The 22,740-nt window shown below is 38.5% G+C and overlaps 1 protein-coding gene across 1 annotated transcript; it reads left to right on the top strand.

Moving 5' to 3' along the window:
• Positions 1-31: 31 nt before the first annotated feature.
• On the top strand, positions 32-22,354 carry RAB4A (RAB4A, member RAS oncogene family). Its single transcript, XM_050894087.1, has 8 exons — positions 32-81; positions 8,953-9,033; positions 10,241-10,355; positions 12,398-12,460; positions 14,260-14,414; positions 15,347-15,442; positions 17,409-17,569; positions 18,898-22,354. Exons 1-7 carry the CDS (start codon positions 51-53, stop codon positions 17,522-17,524), a joined length of 657 nt encoding a protein of 218 aa, XP_050750044.1. The 5' UTR covers positions 32-50; the 3' UTR covers positions 17,525-17,569; positions 18,898-22,354.
• The last annotated feature ends 386 nt before the right edge of the window (positions 22,355-22,740 follow it).

Genomic DNA, 22,740 nt, shown 5'->3' on the forward strand with positions numbered 1-22,740 from the left:
GTCCCCGGGCAGGGGAGGAGGGGTGGGGGTGGGGGCTCAGCGCTCCCGGAATGTCGCAGACTGCCATGTCCGAGACCTACGGTAGGAACCAGGGGCGGGGCGGAGGGACGCTCCTCTTCCTCCTCCCCTCCGGGGGGAGCGGGCCCGGGCCCGGGCGGTCACCTCCTGAGAAGCGGGGTGACGGCTGCTGTCGGGGGAGGCGGCGGCGGAGCCGGGGCTGAGCCGGTGTGGCATGACGAGTGCAGTTCAGGTGGTGGCGGCGGCTCTCCGGGCTGGGGCGGGTTTCTCTCCCCCGGGTGGTGTGCTTGTCTTTTTTTGCCTGTTGTTGCGAGCTGTGTGCGCTGCAGCGCCCTAGCCCTCCCTTTGTTGCCCGGGCTGACACGACAGTGAGCGTTCAAAATTATCTGTCGTGGTGTGGAGGTATTGACTCGAAATGTAAGTGAAATCTCGGCGAGGGAACTTAGACACGACTTGTTAAGTGAATTCAGAAGGAAAGTTGCAGCGCATGTCCTCTGGGAGAAGCTGCTGCACGTTTCTTTAACTGGAGATTGTGTTCTTTTGAGGGTCAAGTTAGGATTTCGATCCTGTTATCTTAGATGTGCAAGCATCAAAAAGAACTGATTGTGAGAGTGAGTTACGGGAAAAAGGTCACTGAATATGTTCATAGGTCCCCGTGTTGGCATGGATGTCTAACTGCTAGTGGTAGAAAAACATCCGAAGGAGTAAGTCAGAGTGCAGGCAGTGACAGGGTGTGTTAGTGCCTTACAGGGAAGCATCAAAGAGAAGTGAGGAGTCGAAAAGGTAATCAGAGCTAGTATTGCTGGCTAGGTGGAGGACATGGGAAGTGACTGAATAGTATTCATTTCTCTTCTTTATATCTTTGCTTGAAACAGCTCTGCTTGAATCAATTTGGTTTTTCTCCCCTTTCCATAACATACAGTTCTGTAATATTTTGTAGTATAAAAATGCTGTCATACTTGTAAACATATTCAAAGTCCGTGTGATAGGTTGTTGGAGAGTAAGATCAGAACTAAATACTGTGATAAATCCTTTCACTGGTCATTTTCTAGCTTTGTCTGTTGCAACTTCTTACCTTCAGTAGCTGTTCAGGCTTTAGAGCTGGGCTTGCATCCTCGTGCTTTTGGAGCAGAGTCTTGAAAATAAGGAATAGTTTGGATAATTACAGCAAAATTGGACACAACTCTGCTAACTGTGAGGGAGGCTGGCATGGCCATCAGGAGTTCTTACTAATAGGCTGACCTGATTGTTTCTGCTATGTAAGTCAGTTTATTTTCAATACCCCAGTCATCAGTGCTTAAGATGTTTTGTCCCACTGGTCAGTGCTTCGGTGTACAGCAAATGCATGGAACTAAGGGGCAAAATGAGGCAAGAGTGGGGCAGCCCTTGAAGTGCAAATGTTAGGATATTAGGACCCTGCTGCTTTTTTCCATACTTTCTTGAAAAATTTAAAACTTTACATGTAGAAACCAGAGAGTTGTGCTTTGTAGGTCTAGATTTGAGTTGGAACTAATTTTTCATGCTCTGAACTCGTGACCAAGAACTGGGATCACTTTGGCTGTGCTTATAGTGGGATTGGTGGTCTCTAAGCAAGTGGGTTGGTAGACAACCAGAGATGACAGAGGGAATTTCAGTGGTGCTCCTCTTTTGACACTGTAATAGTAAGCAAGCTAAATAGATGATTGTGTCTTAAACAAGTACATTTCAACATTTTTTGCATTGTTCCAGTAATGCAAAATAGCGATTGTAAGCCCACTGTAGCTGTTGATACTTTCCGATTGTTTTGGTGTCCTAGAAAACAAGCCCTTAAAATCAAAGGTTTGCAGTTGTGGGTTGTTCCTTTTGTTTGTTTAATTCTTGTTTGGTATATTTCTCTTTTGAGTTTCAATGTTTGTTCTATTCGTACACAAGCTACAAAAATTCTGAGCTAGAATACTTGAGAGTGCCAAGGTTTAGAGTAGACAGAAGAATAAAAATCCAGTTATAACACAAAATTTAACAATGGCTATACCATCTCTGACCATAACAGTAACCAGTATCTAATTTTGCAGTGTCCTGTCCACATACGTAGCAGCCCAATTGACAGTTCAAAGTAAACAATATGATGTGATAAAATTATGGATCTTCTGTGCTTGATGAACTCTCTGGGATTTAATGTCCTAACAAAGAGTGGTTTGTTTCTGACCAGCTGTTACAGTGATGAAGGATGATAGAAGTATTAGGGCAGTTTCCCCCTGGTGACTGAGATCAGTGGTCACTGTACCGCCTCAGTACTGGAATCCCTGTAGCTTCTGCCCTTGTAGATGCTTATTCATGAATTGGATTTTTCTTCTTATCGCCTGGATTATGACCCATTCTAATTATGTAACCTCAAGCTTTTCATCCCGTACAGTTAGGCTCAGGAAAGTGGTTGGTGGTTTGGTTATTTTTTTCAATGTCATTTTGCTGTCTGAGTTTTATATGACTTTAATTTTGCTGTGAGGTTTCAGCTTCTCTTCCCTTTGAGAGGTGGTATTTTTTCAATATTTTTCTCAATCCATGAGAAATAAAGAGCCTTTCCTCTGGTCTGTCCTTTCTGCCTATCATACTTCATCATCCACCTCAGTTAATTTACATGTCTCTTCCTGTTTTTTTCTTTTTCCTCCCTGAGTTCTTTTCTCTGTGTCAAATTCTGTCTGCATTGAAGCTTTTCTGTTCACCCAGTTTTCCCAACTATTTCTGTCCCTTACTGTGATTCTTGTCTCTTCCCTCTTTTCAAACCAAGGTCTGTAGCCTCTCACAGTCTTGGCACTAAATTCTTTGTTCGCAATCCACGTTTTCTCTCCTGTAGGTCTATTTCATCAGTTGCATATCTTCTGTTCTTAGCTTTCTAATCTGTTTATCCCTTTCCTATGTGATCAACTTATTTCCCTTACAAAGTGCCAAAACCAAAACAATCATGAATACAAGAAAACTCCATGAATTTTGAGACTAAGTTTAGAAAGAACATTTTAATGCTACTTTTGGGAGAAGAGGGTCATTCTTTAAACAGTTTATCTTGTAACATTGGAAACAAATATCTTATTCATAGAAAAATTATTTTAACTCGAGTTTTCTGAGATGCAGTGGTCTCTTTGTAGATAGTTACCATGTAACAACACATGCCTGCTTTCTCCTGCTTCCCAGTGCAAAATGTATACGGTTTTGTGTTATGGTAACTATAGACTGACATAAAAATAGCTTAGCCTTAATAGGTAAATGCAAAGCAACCTTTCGATTTTAAATGGTAGAAGGATAGAAGAAAGGTTGTACTACCTTTGAGTAAATGTGATATGTAAGATTGCAGTCAAATCTCTTCAGTCCCTACTTCCCTGTGTTTTTTCCACCAGTATCTACTACTACCAGTCTGGTCACATATGTTTATCAATCTCTGTCATTGTCAGAGAATGTATAGTCTTTGTGTCCATTTAAAAATATTCCTTTTTGGGCTGGACAATTTGATTCATCCTTTTCTCCCCATCCCATCCCCCCCCACTTATCTGATGGTCTCTGCATTTATCACCCTGGCCTTCAGTTTATTTCAAATCTGATTTTATTGCTTAGAGGGCATAGCTCTTTTGCTTGCAAGGAAGCAGATTTTCCCTTTTTCAAGCATTCATTACGCAGATTGGAATACAGCCAGGTTTATCTGTCCTACCTGTTTATCTTGTTAACTCTTATTGCTAGAGAAAGGGAGTAAGCAGGGAAAATAGCTCCTCTTTTCTCTCCTTTAGAGGCAGCATATGCCAGTAGGAATGCTTCAGAGCACTCTTTCCTTATGCAGACTTCTGCAAAATAGATGATGTCTAACTACTAGAAGACTGTCTTTTCATGGCGTGAATGAGAGAGTTTCCAGAGGGTCAGCATTAGTGAATATAAGTTCTACTCTTTATCAAGGAGTTGGAAGAAGACAGAACGGAGATTGGGATTTAATTTGGTCTTTTTTTTTCCCCCTTCTGTATTAGCAAGCATATAAGAAACAATTTAATTCTCATTACATTTTAAAGACTAAGCTGCAGTAGCTCAGAAGCTGTTCAATTATTACTTCTGCTGGAGTAAACTTCAGTCAAAGGAGGAGGCTGGATGTCTGGGGGTGGTTTCCACATCAGCCATCTGTTTTTGCTGGTACTTGAGTCAAAGCCCACAATTGTCTCCCTTCTCCTTTCCCCTCAGCTCCCCCTCTTCCCCCCAACCCCCTCCCAACATGTAGTTTAGCTGCTGGTGCATCTTTGGGGTGGAGGCACAGTTTTACTCCTTTTCACCTATGCTAGAAAATAAGTTTTGTTCCCTGTACCCCCTGCCCCGTTTGGGATAAGGTGATGCATGTGGCTCACAGAGGGGAGTAAGTTGATTCTTTATATTGCCTTATTTCCTTAAACAGCCATTCTATGCTATCTTTCATCTCTTTATGCTTTCTCTAGTGCATGTCTCGTAACCCTTTTTCCTTTTTCCTTTGGTTTGTTAAACCAGTGTCGTGGTTTAACCCCAGCTGGCAACTAAGTACCATGCAGCCGCTCGCTCACTCCCCCCACCCAGTGGGATGGGGGAAAGAATCAAAAAAAAGTAAAACTCACGGGTTGAGATAAAGACAGTTTAATAGGACAGAAAGGAAGGAAATAATAATAATGATGATAATAATTTATAAATGTCAATAATAATAATACTAAAAGAATTAGACTATACAAAAGAAGTGATGCACAACGCAATTGCTCACCACTCGCTGACCAATGCCCAGTTAGTTCCTGAGCAGCGATCCACCCCTCCCGGCCAACTCCCCCCAGTTTATATACTGGGCATGATGTCATATGGTATGGAATATCCCTTTGGCCAGTCTGGGTCAGCTGTCCTGGCTGTGTCCCCTCCCAACTTCTTGTGCCTCTCCAGCCTTCTTGCTGGCTGGGCATGAGACCTGAAAAATCCTTGACTTAGTATAAACACTACTTAGCAACAACTAAAAACATCAGTGTGTTTTCAACACTATTCTCATCCTAAATCCAAAACACAGCACTATACTAGCTACTAGGAAGAACATTAACTCTATCCCAGCCGAAACCAGGACACACAGAGTTCAGTTTTCATCCTAAATCCTTTCTGTATAATGATGATGTTATTTACAGGCAAAGTACTTTAACTTTTCTAGACCTTTTCAGTAGCCAGCATGGTAGCAAGCATTTGTAACATCTGAATGATGTTGCTTTTCAGCTTTCCCATGAAGGACGAACAACAGAATTCAAAAGAAAAACTTCTCTAGGGTGATAGCCTTGGCAGCTAACTGGAATGCTGGAGCTCAGAGCTGCTTTGTCAACTTAAAAAAAAAAAAAAAAAAAAAAAAAGGCTGTGAAATGAAGTAACTTAACTCCTCTGGAAAGAGTGGGAAGAGGACACCAAAAAGAAAAACTAGAGCAATTAAGCAGTAGTTCAAACACTAGAATGTGAGTTGCATTTGGTGAAATTGCAAAGAATGAATATATAAAAGTTTTTCCCGATTTGGGCTAAAAGAAGCTATCTGTCCAATCTCAGTTTCTGTGTTTCTGAACTGTGCTAAATTTTTAGATGCATTTGTACAGTTCAAAGAAGATATTGCATGTCCTAAATCAAGCAATAAAAAAAGTTACACAAATGTAATTGATGTGGTTCCTGTTATCATACAGAATGACATTATAAGAAAGAAGTTCCAGAACAACAAAATGAAAAATGTTCTCCCTGTTCTTATGTGGTATTACCTTACTCATTAATATGCTAGACTCTGAACTTAAAGACTTGTTAAATATGGATATTTGTGACTTTTGGTATTAGCAGATCCCTTTTCTTGTCCTTCCTTGCAGTTGATTAAATGTGCAAAGTATTCCATATTTCCTGAAATGTGTTATCCGGTGCTTGTGGATAAACTGTTAACATAAGTCTAAAAGCCTTTTGCTATTTTGAACAATTTACGTAAAACTGGAGTTTAAACTGATAGAAGCACAGTTACATTTGCGAATGTAAGTTCAAAGTGTCATTTACTCTACGAGTCTGTGTGTGGAAATGTTGCTGCTGCCTTTGGTGCAGACAGGTTTTAATTTTTTTATTAAAAGATTTTGATATTGCCATTCAATGGTAGAATAAAACACATTTCTCTTACTTTCATACTGTAAACAAGTGAATTATAACTGCAGTTTCAAGTTTCACCTTGGAAAACCTGTTGCTATTTTGCCAGAGGGAAATATATTTTTTGTCTACTAAGTAAGCAGGTATTGAATCAGCACCTAAGTGATTTATTTGTAGGAAAGATTCCCTTTTAAAGTTGTCTGGCACAATAGAATCTTGATAGGAATTGAGAGTCTGTTATAAAGTGCTGTTAGAATATGTTATCAGTTTATAGACATGAATATAAAATCTGCAAATATCACTGTTGCTTTCAGAGCAAAATATAAAGCACATCAACTTAAAACACCTCAGGAAAAATACACTGCTGTTCTGAAGCTATTCCAGATCAGTCCCTGACAGTGACACCGTTGTCTCAATCTCTCACTGGCCTACAGTCTGTCTGCACAGAAGGGAGCAGCGTGTTAAATTTGCTGTTCGGCATGGTTTTGTGGGTTGCACAAGTATGGCTTCATGAACCACATTGAACAACCAGTGCTTGCAATCACAGAACAAATTAGTGTAGGAATAGTGTTTTGTTTTTATTCTTTTCCCGGTTTAGTTTGACAGTAGCTGTTATACTACTGTCAATAATATGAGTCTTCCATGGAAAAAAGGAAGGTAGACTTCAGTTTTGTAGTTGTTTTTAACAAGAAAATCTGACAAACAGCATTCACCAGATACATAGGAGAACCAGTTTTAACTGGCTTTCAGATTTATTTTTGGAAAAACTGCAGAGACTAGAAACAGGTTATTTTAATTGTGACTATGTCTCAGAACATTTCGCATTTTGAGGAACTCTGAAAGTGGTAAAACCAGTGAGATTACACACACCCACAGTAGTTTAAATATACAAGAAGGTATGCAAGCCAGCTAACTAGTGATATTTGGTCCATAAAAAGAGAAGCTTGGCTTTTTTTCAGAGATGAATTTTTTCTTAACCTAACACTTTGGGGCTATTTATGATATCTACATTTCATACTAACACTGAAGATTTGATAGAATGAAGCATTCTGAGTTTCAGTGCGTTTTGCAGTTGAGATGACATGAAGGGCCCTTCTTTACCGGAGATAACACACAATTTTCACAACCTGAAGCAAAATCCTTTTTGTAACTATTTTTTTCATCCAGAAAGCATGAGCAGCTGGGTGGGGGCGTGAAGAATGAGAGGAGTTTGGAACAGAATGTCTTGAGCGTGTAAATGGTCGTATTTGTGAGCAAGAAACGGCAGTCTCTTTCTGAGAAGGGTAAACACAGAATCTATACCAAGTCTGTTACAACATTTGGAACAGGAAAAATCATGCAAAGGTAAAATGTAAAAAAGCAAAAAATCCTTAGTAAAACACTCCCTCATCTTAAATATGAATAAAATTTGGAAGACAGGTGAAGACAAAGGATGGTGGACATTCCCAGGACTCGTAGCCCTCTGTTTTTCTATTGACTTTTCAACAGTGGGAATTTTCTTACCATATGAGAAACTTGCTTGTTGCTTTTACCGTTGCTAGGGGGTGTTTTGATGTACCATAACAAATAACAATTCCTGCATGAAATGGAATGAGCACATAGATTTGTGTGCATGTTAAATTCAATTTGTAAAACTACAGACTCAAACAAGGTTCTGATAGAGTAATGTGTCAGTGCTTTGACTTGCTTAGCATAGTCTAATTTTTTTTTTTATTCTGCCATCCACTGGGCCAATATCTGTGTAACCCATTTAACAGCTCTGAACACTGTTAATGAAATTAATGTGAAGTTTTTATTTTTGTTGATATTGCAAACTTAATCATTTTCATTGCATGCTTAGCTGATGTCTTCTGGAGACCTGCTATGTTTATAAGAGAAACTGTGCAATAAAATTGTAAAGATGACTGTAAAAAAAAAAAGCTGCTGGTGGTAGAAAAATAAATAGTGAATCTTGCACAAACTGTAAAGGTTGCCTTGATGGCTATATATTAGGGGAAGCAATTGTAAACTGTTTAATCACAGTTTATCAGTGTATATGTTTGAGAGTGTTAAGGAAGCTTCCTTCAGTCTTTAGCCAAACTGAAAGCAGATCTGGGGAGGTAGTATTAAAGCATTATATGTAACTGTTAAAACAGTACAAATGGACCATAAATCTTGAATAGTTGTATTACTAATGAACACTGATGTAAATGACTCATGAATAGGTAAAGTGCCAGAAGTACCTGTATCTTAATTTACCATGCAGAGGAAATGTGAAAGTAGGCATCCCAGAATAAAAATTACTTCTTGCATGTAAATTTTGTAGAAAAATATTGTAGTTGTTCCAGCTTTACAAGTATTAACACGAAGTATGAGTATTAAGCAGTTAATATGGAGTTGCTCAAATTAATGTGAATAAAATTAAAGAATACAAACATTTTTAAAAGTACAAAACCATACAGATTTTAAGAAACGACATCATTATATAAGACATTTGTACTGACTGTAGTTAATAGCTTACCCTTAAAACAGGTTGCTGGAATACAAGCCAACCATATACCTGTAATTCAGCCTATTTTAACTGAATTCAAATTCAGCCATTTCTATCTCTTGTCATTCTTGTATCTCCATAAACAAATAGCATTCTTAGCTGTTACTTTGTAACATCACTATTGAATACACTGGGTTATTCTTCAGATTTATTGTTATTTTGCTGATTTTGTCATCTATTCCCTTCTCTCTGAAATAACAGCTACTAGAGGATAGCTGGCTTGTGTACTTGGTCTTGTGATAAAAATGTGAGTGTGTACTAAAATGTAGCAAATTTTTTTTTTGTCTTTCAATCTTCAGATTTCCTGTTTAAGTTCTTGGTCATAGGAAATGCTGGAACTGGAAAATCCTGTTTACTACACCAATTTATTGAGAAGAAATGTAAGTACGTGGGAGCACAGTAAGAGTTCTCCATTGCTTTGTACCACAGATGAAGGCTCTGCCTACACGAGTGTCTGTTCTTTGTATGGAAGTTCCCGTAATTATCTTATTTGTATAGATGAGGATTTTGACTGAGAATTATGTTCAGAACCGTGCTGTAAGTCTTTATTGCTCACTGTTTGCCTCTAACCAAAAGCTTGATATTGAGCAGTATTCTCTATTACTCTCAAAAAATATAACAGGATGTTAGTGAAAATAGAGACTTACTTTTTGGGAGAATTATATCTTGCAGCTATAAGCTTCCCTAGATATATAGTAGAGACTTGGATCTTTTTGAAAAAATACTGAGCAGATGAAAGAAAAGTTTAATTGCTTGAGTAGATTTAGAAAGCCTGTAGTCTCTTTCTAAATAAATAGACACTGTGTTCTTTGTTAAGGACTGTGTTCTATGATAAATACTGGTAGAGACTCCATTGTAAATGTTATTTAGAGATGAATAGATGATATAAAAAAATTTCCTGTTGGTTAGTGCATTTAGCATCACGATTAAACAAAAATAATATGCATTTAGAAACCTTTGTAAATCTAAGATGACTGTTATCTTTCTCAACCAAATGGTAGTTCACCTTCTCTCTTGAGGAGTAGCTCTAGGATAATAATATGTAATCACTAAGGAACATAGCATGATTCTATGATTGAACTTGAACCGTGACCTTGCTTCTAGTAAGGGCTGAGAATATAGTATATTGCTGAGAATCTATATCAACAGTGTACACAGACCAAGTGTCTTAACTTCGTGCTTTAAAGAAGTAGCTCTTGCTTATTCATGGGCAAGACTGTGTCTTTTTGTGTTCTGCTTTTCCATGAATTTTAATTTTAAATTGCATCAAAGTATTAGAAAACACAGTTTGGGGAAGAAAGTGTACAGAAGTTATCTTGCCATTTATTAATGTGAACTGGGAATGATTTGATTAATGCAGGCCTTTCTAGTAGTAATTTTGAATTGAATAAGCTGTTAAAAAACTGCAAGAATATTTATTTCTGCATAGTGGCAGTAGACTTATGAGTGGCACTGAATTTGATGGTTCAGGAAGTAGTTTGTAATTTGAACACTGAGGAGTTTTGCTTATACCTAAAATAGATTATGTAAAAACTAATTATTCACTCTATTCTTCAAATAAGTCTGTTTTTATTTCTTTTTTTGTAGTCAAAGATGACTCAAATCATACTATAGGAGTGGAATTTGGTTCAAAGATCATAAATGTTGGTGGTAAATATGTAAAGTTGCAGATATGGGATACAGCAGGACAAGAGAGATTCAGGTACCCTTTTCAATCATTTTATTGTTGTTGCTATGGGTGTTGGGTATTATTTATCCCTGCTTGTAAGTAGGCATAGTTTCCTGGTCAGCGGAATTGTTTGTCTGCTTTCATATTATTAACTAGGCCAGATCTTCCAACTTGTACATAGCGACATAGATCCATTGATTTCAGTAAAGCAATGCTGCCTTGCAGGATCTGAGGTTCTGCCCTTTCTTTCATTGGGTATTTTCTGTGATAGTTAAGGTATATGAGTAGAATATGTCGCTAAAAGTTTGTTCACCAGCCAAACTCAGAATGGTTTAACTAACTGTGTGTGCTTAACTCTGTGTTTAGAAGACCTTCTATTGGTTGGAATAAGTAATTACCAGGAAGTGTAAGCTGTTCAAAATCTGCATGAGAACAATTTCATAGTATAATATTATTTTATCAGAGGGGGGAAAAAATCAGTTGTCAAGTTCATTTGGCTAAATACACTTCTAGAAAGACTGAGATCTTTTAAGTTTCTTAAAGAAGCAGCAATGTATTTGTCAGCTTAGAACCACCAATGTACTTTTAATGCTGTATTTTAACTGTGTCGTGCATCTGAGGCATAGATCAAACTCAGTGAAGATCTAATGTATTCCTGAGTACATTCACCATCAAATAGGACATCAGTTTTTTATATTTTTGGGGGGTGGGCTATGTGTGGGAGGCTTCTTTGGTTTGGGGGGGGGTGGGCAGTGGTTAACAAAGGGGAGTATGGTGGTAGAAGTCTGAGTAAGTCGAGAGTACCTGGGCAGCAATCCAGGTAAATGTCCTCTGTTAGACAAGGTCTTTGGATATATCCGTGACTAGGAAAAGCTGGGCAGTGCTACGTAGTCTCTATTAATGAGATCTCTTCAGCGTGTTGGCCAGATATCCTGGGATTCTGAGGAACTTGGAGGCTCTGTACTTTCAGAGGCTTGTGCAAATTCTGCTCTTTCGAGTTCAAAGCGTTCACAGACTTGCAGGTCCTTTTTTTCCTGTTGCTTTTTATAATCTGTCTAATTCTTTTCTTTTTAAGGCTGATCACAACTCTGTGTACTTGGCAGGTTTTTTTTTTCTTCTTCCTCTGCCTTTTGAAGGATGCTTTGCTTTGCTTTCCTTGCCTACTTCTCTTTAACTTAAGGAGTCTTAAATTGTTCAATTACTGCTACTTTGCTCATTCTCTCCTCACTGCTGAGAGTTCAAACATAAGTTAGTTATGCTGTTTTCATGCCAGAGATACCACCATAAGCTCCCCGTTCTGTATCAGGCCACATAGTATGATGGTATGTGTAGCTTCAGCAGCACTCAGGTCATAATGGGCTTTGAGAATCCCTGCACAGCTATATTTAGTGAAAGTGCTTCATCAAAAGTCTAGTTGTAAATAGTCTGCTGCTGCACAGCTGATAATGTTGTCTAAAAAACACATTTTATTTTAAATGTGTCCTGGTTTCGGCTGGGATAGAGTTAATTATCTTCTTAGTAGCTGGTACAGTGCTGTGTTTTGGATTTAGTGTGAGAATAATGTAGGGTAGCATGGGTGAATGCCTAGGACAGTGGGCACCTGCAGTGTTTTCCATAGAACGTCATGCCCAGTATATAAACAGGGAGGAGCTGGCCAGTAGGGGCAGATCGCAGCTCTGGCCTCCGTCAGCGGGTGGTGAGCAGTTGCATTGTGCATCACTGGGTTTTTTCTTTTTTTTTTCTCTTCTTTTTTTTGTTATATTCCTTTTCATTACAACTATTTATTATTATTGTTATATTTCATTATTATTATTGTTAGTATTATATTTTACTTTAGTTATTAAACCATTCTTGTCTCAACCCATGAGTTTTACCTTCTTTTCCGATTCTCCTCCCCATCCCACTGGGAGCAGGGGGGGAGTGAGGGAGCGGCTGCATGGTGCTTAGCTGCTGGATGGGGTTAAACCACAACAATATGTAAATAAAATTGTTTCATAATATAGATTGCATTATATTAACCCGTTTTCAAAACAATGAAGATATTACAGAAATGTACATCTGTAATTCTATTTCAGGTCTGTAACAAGGAGTTACTATAGAGGAGCTGCAGGTGCTTTGCTTGTCTATGATATAACCAGGTAAGAAAGCTAGTAACTCTCTTGCTCATAGACTACCAGATACAATTAACACATAATGATTCCTCCCCAAGTACCTAATCCTCTAATGGAGAACGGGCAGGAAGAAAAGAAAATAAGTCTAAAAAGTACTTCTGTTTTAGTGCATATTTAAGTTTTGGAACTTGCTTACATGAGCTATTGTGAATGTCATAAATGTAAACAGTCTCAAAGGGTTAGACAAATACATGGGAATTGGCCTACCAGTAGCTGATTGTCCTGGTTTTGGCTGGGATAGAGTTAATTTTCTTCCTAGTAGCTAGTATAGTGCTGTATTTTGGATTTAGGATGAGAATAATGTTGATAACATGCTGATGTTTTAGTTGTTGCTAAGCAGTGTTTATACTAAGTCAAGGACTCTTCAGCTTCTCACACAACCCCACCAGCAAGTAGGCTAGGGGGCACAAGAAGCTGGGAGGAGACACAGCCAGGACAGCTGACCCAAACTGGCCAAAGGGATATTCCATACCATATGACGTCATGCCTAGTATATAAACTAGAGGGAAAGCTGGCCAGGGGCCGCTGCTCAGGAGCTGACTGGGCATCACTTGGCAAGTGGTGAGCAATTGCATTGTGCATCACTTGTTTTGTATATTCTAATTCTTTTGGTATTGTTATTACCACCATTGTTATTTTCTTTCTTTCCTGTCCTATTAAACTGTCCTTATCTCAACCCATGAGTTTTACTTTTTTTTTTTTTTCTGCTTCTCTCCTTCATCCTGCTGGGCAGGGGGAGTGAGCGAGCAGCTGTGTGGTGCTTAGTTGCTGGCTGGGGTTAAACCATGACACTGGTCTGATCATGGTGGACTACATGCAACCACTGGCTCAGGAAGCCTTGCAACAGAAACTAAGAGCAGACTTTAGCCACTTTTAACCAAGGCGGTACACCTCTATTTGTGGAAACTGCTTATTAGTATGCTGGTAAAACAGGTCATCCTCTGGAGAAGCTAGCTCTACCTACACATTCCTTAACTGTAGCCCAGAATTCTGTTCATCTCTGCATCTTGTAATATTTTAATATTATAGGCAGCCAATAGAATACCTTACCATTACACATTTCCACATTTTTTCCTGGCCACCATTGACTGATACATGTCAGATAAGTTTTGTGTTGGTTAATGATGATCTGCTAGATCTGTTGCTTTTTGTCCTGTGAGTGGACTGTTCTCTGAGCAGTCTTTGAAATCTATGTTTTGTGCTTAAGGTCAGTTGGACTCATCTGTCACTCTTACTGCTTGAAGGCTTTATCTCTGACCACCACTACAATGACTAACGGTGTGTGCAGGGTAACTGACTGCGATATTATTGGTCTTGACACAAATGTGAAAGTTCAGGCATGCAATTCTACACAAGTGTCGTAAAGTCTTACAATCCCACCTGAAACTTAAGTATCAGTTCAATTCCATGTTAAACAATAACTCATTCTGTTATCCCAAAATTTCATGCACAAAAGGCTGAAACTAGATAAGTGCTTAAAATTTTAGCTTTTCACATTAACAGCGTATTTTATAATTGTGTGTATTTATGTATTGTAGTTGATTTAATTTTGCTTTTTAAAAACTTTAAGCTTTTAAATAGTTTCATGAAGGAACTCTATACTCTTCCCAGTCCATAGCTGGCATATTGAGATGTGTGGGTGACGTGCCTGACTAGTGGCGATTTCTTGTTTGCCACAAATACAGATTTGCCTTCTGAGTTTTAGTTCAGTGATCTGTTCATGAGAAATGAGTGTGTTCTAATAAAGGATGTCATTTCCTACATAGCCGGGAAACCTACAATGCACTTACTAATTGGCTGACGGATGCAAGAATGTTAGCAAGTCAAAATATTGTGATAATACTGTGTGGAAACAAAAAGGATCTTGATGCAGATCGTGAAGTTACTTTTTTAGAAGCATCCCGATTTGCACAAGAAAATGGTAAGTAGTACAGAATCTTCATGTAGCATTCAAAGATGCTTAATACTTAAAATAATTTATTTTTGTGCCGTTAGGGAGTACTTTGCCCACTGTACCTTGTCAAATATCTACAGAAAAGAGAGTCCTGTCAGTACATGAGGCATAGAGAGAGGACAGTGCCTGCAGTGAAAACTACATGTACTATTTAAGTCTCATTACCAGTGATTCTTCCCGTCGCAGCTGCTACTTAAAGAATACCTTCTATGTGGAGATATATTCCCTAGGGAATGTAAATACAACTTCAGGTATTGCCTTGCCTCCAAAAGGCTGAGGAGAAAATGAAGAGCACGATTCCTAGTTTTCAGCATCTTATAGATTCTATAGATCATAGACAAGGTTGGATGGGGTGTGCTGCAGTTGGAAGCAATGAGTTTTACTCATGGGAGACTGAGTTCAGTGCATGGCATGGATCCAGAGGACTATTACCTGGTCTGTAGCATTCAGAATTTCCAGTCTGAGGACACGTTTCTGTGGCAGCTAAAGCCAGTCTCAGTCTGAGCTTCTGTACTACAGTTCTGCCATCAATAAAATCTGGTTTTGCTTTTATAAATCAGTTATAAATAGTCTTTTTCTACCAACTGTGGCTACTGGCTGTCCTTTTGTATATAACTTCCTATTAATGGGAAACAATATAAAGTTCTTTGGTTTCATGCGCTATGTTGCATGCACAGCCCAAGTTGTTATCTTTGGATTCCAACTTTCTAGGGCTAATGTATAAATTTCAGAGGAAGTTTTTTGTGGTTTTGCCATCAAAAGCTAATTTTTCTGAACCATACTATTTGACAATAGTTCTCCTTAAGAAGATTTTTATTGTTCCTAGCTTTCATGCTTTGAATTACTATATCAGATATTCCAGACTTGTTTTGAGATTGTTTTTCTGGTGTCAAATGCAGAGCTGATGTTCTTGGAAACAAGTGCACTAACAGGAGAAAATGTTGAAGAGGCCTTTGTACAGTGTGCAAGAAAAATACTCAATAAAATTGAATCAGGTAAATTGAGACTTATATTCTTTTAATGTTTTTTTCCTGAAAACTAAAAGTACACGTGGAAATATTGCTATTCAAAGCTCTCTAATAGAATTAACCCAAAGAACCAAAATTTCATTGTGGTAAAATAACTCATTTGGTTTATAGCTGCTTCCCATATGTTTTAATAGGAATGGATGTCTAAGTCAGATCTGTATATCTAAAGGGGGTGGTGGTGGATGAATTAGGGATGTTTTTACACAGTGTTTACTTTAACAGTCAGCTCTGAGTGTAGGCTGTGCATTCTGTGGGCTGCTATGTCCCTACAAACATCAAGCCTGACATTAGACAGTTTTAGCAATGCAGAATAAAAACCTAGTATCAGGGCAGACATAACTTTTAATTCTGCTTCTCATATGTAGCAGGAAATACAGTCAAGAGAATTTGAACAGTAATACTGAAAATTTCAGGGATGTTCCCTAGCAACTGTGTTTCTCTGAAGTGACCTTCCTGCCTCTCAGTTGAAACCATTTTTACTTTTGCAGATCTAGAAACATACCAGAAGCTTCTCAGCACAAGTGGGTGGGTTTCTATCGGAGACAGGCTCCTAAGTGTTAGGTGTCATTACAGCTAATTTGCATTCCAGTTTTCCTCTCTTATCTTCTAGCTGTTTGATATCTTCAAAGTTTTAAGTACTGGCTATATCGAAAAGTCTGTCTCAGACTCTAATTACATATTTTGAATGCCGAACACAAATTTTTAGATGAAAAGAATATGGTATTTTCATAGGAATTTCCTGATTACTGCATCAAATCAATGCCAAACAGCAGCTTTCATTTTAAACAAACAAAAAAACCAAAAAGCAAAGTATAGCTAGTTTCTCATGATCCTGTAGTTTTAAAGAGGCATTACCACAACAGAAGTAAGTCCTGTTTTCTGTGAGCTGCTCCTGTTTTCCTTCTGCCAGCACACATGCATTGAATCAGGGAAAAACTGAGACTGGAAAGAACCTGTGGAGGTCTCTAGTCCAGCCTCCTGTTTAAAGCATGTTCAGGTTCAGAGTGAGAGCAAGTTGCCCGGGGCTTGTCGAGACACATTTTGAGGTGCTCCAGGAACGGAGATTCCACAGCCCCTCTGGGCAATGTGTCCCAGTGCTAACCAGTTGCTGCTATCTGCCTAGTCAGTCCCCAGCCTGTACCAGTGCTTGGGCTTGTTCCATCACAGATGCAGAGCTCTGTGTGTGTAGTTGCTGAATTTCATGAGGTTCTTGCTGGCCTGTTCTTCTAGCTCAGCCAAGGTCTTTTCTGAATGGCAGTCCTACCCACGAGCTATCAGCTGGTCCCCTCAACGTGGTGTCATCTGCTAACTTAGAAAAGGCTCACGTGTGCAATGAATGTGAATAAGTGATCTGAATTATTCAGAGGGATTCTTTGTTTTGGGTTTGTTCTTTTTAGACTAAATGTTTCTAATCTTGGCCAGTCTACCATACAGCCATAAGAACATTTCTGAAGGCACAGGGTATAGAGTAGGCAGAAGTGGATACCAGAAGTATGGAAGATTGAGATCATTTCCTCTGGGGGTAGTGCTTTATGGAATCCTACTGTCAGATTGATCCATTTTTGTTTGGCTTGGTATCTACAGTACTACTTCCTTTGCATATTAGTCTCTGAAAGCAGGTGTTTTTTAACAGTGTTCGCAGAAAACATTTTGGACACTTCCTTTGTTAGAAGTAATTAGTGCAAATACATTTCTTGTTGCAGCCTAACTCGGAGACAAACCACTTTGTCATTATCATTAAGGGCACACGGTTGAAATTACAGGAGAAAATGATACAGGTTTGGAATTGCCTAAAAGTAAACAGAATTGCAATAGATCTCTCCATAACTAGAGCGGAGTATCATTATGCATTTTTTATCTAATGTTGTCAGTTAAATTGGAATGTATTATTTGCACGAGATCATCTTCTTGTGACCATTTTGTTTCTCATCAGGAGAATTGGATCCAGAAAGAATGGGCTCAGGTATTCAGTATGGAGATGCTGCCTTGAGACAGCTGAGATCACCACGTAGAGCACAAGCACAAAGTGCTCAAGAATGTGGGTGTTAAAGAAACAAAACACAAAATCCCAAATACTTACTTTAGATACAGAAGGTAAGGTTACAAAAATCTCAGGGTGTTGGGTAAATTACCATATTTCATAAATGTGCTGTATCAAGTGCTTGGCTTTTTCACAGTTACCCTGTAAAGTAACACAGAATCTAGTGAAATAATGCACAGTAGAATGGATTATTTTTTTTATACTTTTTCTTTTACTATCTGCCCAGTAAAGCAAGACTAGTGCTCTTACTGAAGTATTTCTAGATCTTTGCTTACTCTGAGTAATGCTGTGGAAAACATTTTAAAATTCTGTATTCCTGAAATACATTATAGCCCTAATAGTTACCTAATGCACTGTAGAGAAGGTGAATCATTTCTGTTGTATTGCGGACAAATATTACTAGAAGAGAATTCACAAAACACAGGTGCAGTATCTTGTCCAAAGCTATTATGTAGTCTTTTCTGAAAATACGAAGTTTAAAGACAGAGACTTGAAAATTAAAGATAATACTGGATTTCAAACTTCCACTGACTTTTTTTTTCCCCCCCACCTAAAAGCAGCCTGAAGTCGTTCTGATTCCTGTCTGCTATGAGCAGAAATGTAAACAAGAGAATAGTAGTGTTTGCTGCTTAAGCAGTGTTGTCATCTAAAGTAGCTCTTCTAGGGCTGTTGCAGCCTATGGAACGGGTGTGCAGTCTTCTAAAAGTCTTCCAAAGACATTCTTCAGAGAAAGTGAGGAACAGATTTTTCCCTTTAGCAGTGGTAGGGGAAGAGGCATAAAAGTCACATAACCTACTCCTAAGAACAGCTTGGTGGTTAGTCTTTCTTATAAACAGTTGTCCTTAAGACACCTCTCAATATTCATGGATTTTACTTAACTCCTTGCAGCATGTAAGTGGCTCTTAGGACAGTCCTTTCTCCCTGTGTAGTTAATTATTCAGATATTAGAGAAATAAGGATAATTATGGGGACAGTGATATCAAATTAAACAAGTACTGCAGGCATAGTTACTGCATCATTTTTACTGTATTCATTTTTTATCAGTTTGAGCAGTGCACACCAGCAGAAGCTTTACAGAATGTTAAATAAGGCAACATACAATTCTACATTCTCATATTTTGTTCTGTATTCTGGGAGCTTAGCTCCCAATTAAAGGTCAGAATTTTAAATAATGGATAGGAATCCTCAAACTGCTTTCCTCCCTTATTTTCCTCCTATAAAATATCATCCTTCAACTAAGAGACTGCTGGAAAAGGGCATTAATTTAGTTCAGCTTTGGTACGGCTCTACAGGAGTGAATATTTATGGGTCTTACTTCAGGAGTTGAGTTTTCAGATTGATCAGATATAGATAATTGATGGAGTTCTTGTGTATTTTACAGCTGTCCTTGCAAATGGTGTTTGAAGAAACAGAAAAGCTTGAAGGCTATGCAGTTTTTAAAAACATCTTTCCACTATCTACAAACAGAGTAGACCACTGCTGACAGAAAGGTGTACTGTGTGGTGTGGGGCAGGAATGTTCACATGACACAAAAGTCTGCAAAGCGAACTTGATAATTTGGTGGACAATATTAAGACTCATACCTGTATGTAAACATTTTCCATTACCTATTTTTGTTCTTTCACCTCTAGTTTAAAGCATTGCTATATACTGTAAATAATGTAACAGTAAATTTACAAAGCATGGTATACTTATGTATGCTGATAGAATGTTGCACTACAAGCAGTTTAATATTTTATTTTTTTATCATATAAACAAATTTAACTGAGGTAGGCTTTGTCATGTTTGTTGCACAATAGTTTATATTTATGACCTGAATTATAAAACCACTGGCACTGTCAGTGAGGGGTTGTGGTTTTATTTTTTCCTACTTAGTTTGCCACATTCTAACAAGCTGTTGACATGACTGATTCTCAACATACAGTTAGGACCCATACTTCTGTTTACTAATATGTTAAGTTGGAAAAGTAATTTTTATTGATGCTCACATATCCTATTTTATCACAGTTCTTAAATAACTTCTGAAGCTCTTTTATCAAACTTTGAAAGTTTAGAAAAAAATACTTTTAAGTCTCAAATGGCTGTTGACTGACTTGGACTTTTTTTTCTTGGTCCTGATGTTTTATATAGCACTGGCATCATGAAGGTGGAATGTATATGTGAACAGAACTGTGCATCTTCTGTGTGTGTTGTAATTCTAGGGCAGGGGCATGGGCTTATGGAGAATTATCACAGTAGGAGTTCTCCTAACCTCTTATCACAAACAGAGCAATCAGCTGTGGAAATATGATCTCTGTTGAAGCGTACCTGGTGAGGTACAAACTGAACCGAAATGGGTGGTTCTAAAGTATCCTGAATGTATGACATTTAAAATACTAGTTTCTTTCTCTTAAACATTCATAAAGTACAATTAAGAACTTGAATTTTAAAATTAGACTTCAAAATTAGGAGCTTACAGTCTGTCCTGCTGGAGCTCTACCTTTTGAACTTCATGTGAGTGCACTATAATGCTGTCCACATTGCCCCCAGGAGACTTGTGTGATGGAAGGAGAAAACCAAGCATACTACTTAGGTAGTTCTTTCTTCCTGTGAAACTCATCCAGGGGAATTTCAGCCTTGGTACTGATTTCCCCACTCCTCCCCCCCTGCCATGTTAAAACACACAATTCAGACTTTCTTTCCTGCCCTCTTTTTATTGTGGGGAAGAGGCATGGGGCAAGAGATTAGGGATCCTGTCCTCATTCCTCAGCTGAAGACAGAAGAGTAAGAGACTTGTAGAGGGTCCAAGAGGGAGGACTGAACCACAAGTATTGCGTGTCATTTTTACAGTGCCATGACAACTGATCAGGTAAAAGAGGCTTGTGGCTTTTGTTTTGCCAGATAAGGAGCTGCAGAACTAAGCTAGTGTTTCTGGAGGTAGCTGAATTCAACCAATTCAGGGGGGCAATTTCGCTTGCACTGATGGAAATCACGAGTGACATAATTACTTGTACAACTAGAAATGGGATGTCTCCTTGGAAGTGCAAATTAACACAAAATAATTAATTTGATCAGAATCCAGTATTGAAATTCCAAGGTCAAACATGCTCTATTTTCTATATATGAATCTTTTCTATATTTGAGTTACTTGTCAAATGCATGTTTAAAAACTAAACCAGAAAACTGTACTGATGCTGTAATTGAGGGCAGTTAGTTAAAGCACAAGAGCAAAGCAAGAATGCTACACAGAGGTATACCATCTTTCATGGAATTAGAATTGTGTTTAAAACTATCCCCTTTGTCCTGACGTTTTTGGTTCAAATGGATGCTTATCTGAAAACTATACACCTTAGGTCATCTCTGAATTAAAAGGAATTAAGTTTGCTTTGTACTTTAAAAGCCTAGGTTTAGTTTTAAAAAGGCTGTTGGGTCCAAAGACTTCTATGTTATATCTCTCTCCTATGTGTCTTGTCATATTTAGGATTGGATATGTTACATAACTGATTAACAATTATTCCCAAGGAGCATTCTCTTCCTGGTAAGAGTGTAAAGTATTTTTGAAGCAGTTTAACTGTGCATTTACAAGAATATCAAAGAACTCCAAAGAAACTTACCTGTCTTAATCCTCACTCAATTTATTCTGGCTTCCAGTGCTCAGAACTGGAAGTAATTACCAAAAGCAAGTCCTCTGAAGTAGATGTTGGATGTAGTTGTTTCCTCCACCGGTCCAAATGGCAGATTATTAACTGGGCTGTGTTTGTGTTCCTGCCAGAACTGGGGAGGGGAGGGTGTCGGTTCTGAAACCCCAAACCAGTTCTGGAATGCTGGGAAAAGACGAGTTATTGGGGAGTCTGTTCCCCCCCCTTACCACACTCTAATGGGGTTTCTTGGTACCCTGACAGAGGTGAAAGCTGAGCACTTATTTATCAGCTGGGACATAGCACAAGTAAAGCTAAAGGTCTCTCCGGTCACTGTCACAGTGGTTGAAGTGGTGTTGGCTGTTGATCAAAACTTCTTTCCGTTATTACAGTAGCAGTTGAAAGGAGCGGGGGACTGTTACTTAATTCTGTTGCTTTTAAATAGAAATTTTAGGGGTTTGGCAGGGATTTTCTTATACTTCTTCCTGTCCTTTTCCCTTTACATACAAGACTGGCCTCTTTTGTATACTTGGTTCTTACGATCATTTTGGTCCAGTGTCTGTGGTTAAGAAGCAGTAAGCACAGTTTTATTCTTTCTGTAACCAACTGTCTTAAGCTCTCCCCTTCCTACCTGGAAGGAAAGAATAATGTCATTATAATGAGTTTTGATGTGTTTTTACCATTTTTTTAACGTATGCTTTTACGGTATACACATTAACCAGGTTAATGTGCATGTTTTGTAGTATTGCAACCTTTTATGCTGCATATCTCACTGACATTTTAAAAAGAAACTTTCTAAAATGGCAACTCCTGAGGGAAATACTGTTGGAAGCAATAGCTCTCACCAGTGCAAGCTATATTGTTTACTATTTTTATTTCTAAAAATAAACATCATGCCAATAACAGCCCTGGAGTAAATTTTAAGCTTTAGTGTTATAGTTCACACAGCAAACCAAACTTAGCTCACCTAAACAGTAAGTGATGAATAGGTTAAATTATGTATGTTTTTAGTGTAAAATTCTTACTTTACCAAAGCAAGATGGCTTGGAGTTTTACATGAAATAATACTGGGTACCTATATCCTAGGATTTATTGGATGTGGAGCTTTAGCTGTTCAGACCTTTAAAAGATTTAAATGTCTTATTAAAGCCTGTGTCTTGCCTATACTATTTCATTTAATGCTTGTATCTAGCACCAAATAAAGAATCTTTCTTGATTTTCTAGGTGTCTTACAGCAAATTCTATTTACTTGTACAAGTTTTGCCTGCTAAGTGAAATCCATAACATGACAAACCTTAGATGGTCTTGAAAAAACCCTTCCACTAAATTCATTGCATAGTCAGTATGTGGCTGGGAAAGCAGCAGCAGCTGCTAAAGGAGCTGGAGCGCTTCAGTGTATTTCCCAGGAGCAGGGCCCTCTGCCCTCTCTGGTGGCAGCTTTGCCTGTGGCATGGGAGGGCTGCAACCCTGCAACCCTGCTGCTGCCACCCCTGTTAGAGAGGAACAATACATTGTTTCCCTTCCCTGTGGCTGCACAGGTGCACTTAGCTTCCTTGTGTCTTTCTGTGCTAATGATAGGGATGAGATGGATCTGTCTGGGTCTCTTG

The sequence above is a fragment of the Gymnogyps californianus genome, chromosome 3, assembly GCF_018139145.2.
Source record: "Gymnogyps californianus isolate 813 chromosome 3, ASM1813914v2, whole genome shotgun sequence".
Classification (NCBI taxonomy): Eukaryota; Metazoa; Chordata; class Aves; order Accipitriformes; family Cathartidae; genus Gymnogyps; species Gymnogyps californianus.

What these genes read in the sequence shown, in the direction of transcription:
- RAB4A (XM_050894087.1), top strand. Translation starts at nt 51, where the DNA reads ATGTCGCAGACTGCCATGTCCGAGACCTACG. An exon ending in CTTGTCTATGATATAACCAG is followed by an intron (nt 12,461 to 14,259) that starts GTAAGAAAGCTA and finishes TTTCCTACATAG; the next exon opens with CCGGGAAACCTACAATGCAC. An exon ending in CCGATTTGCACAAGAAAATG is followed by an intron (nt 14,415 to 15,346) that starts GTAAGTAGTACA and finishes TGTCAAATGCAG; the next exon opens with AGCTGATGTTCTTGGAAACA.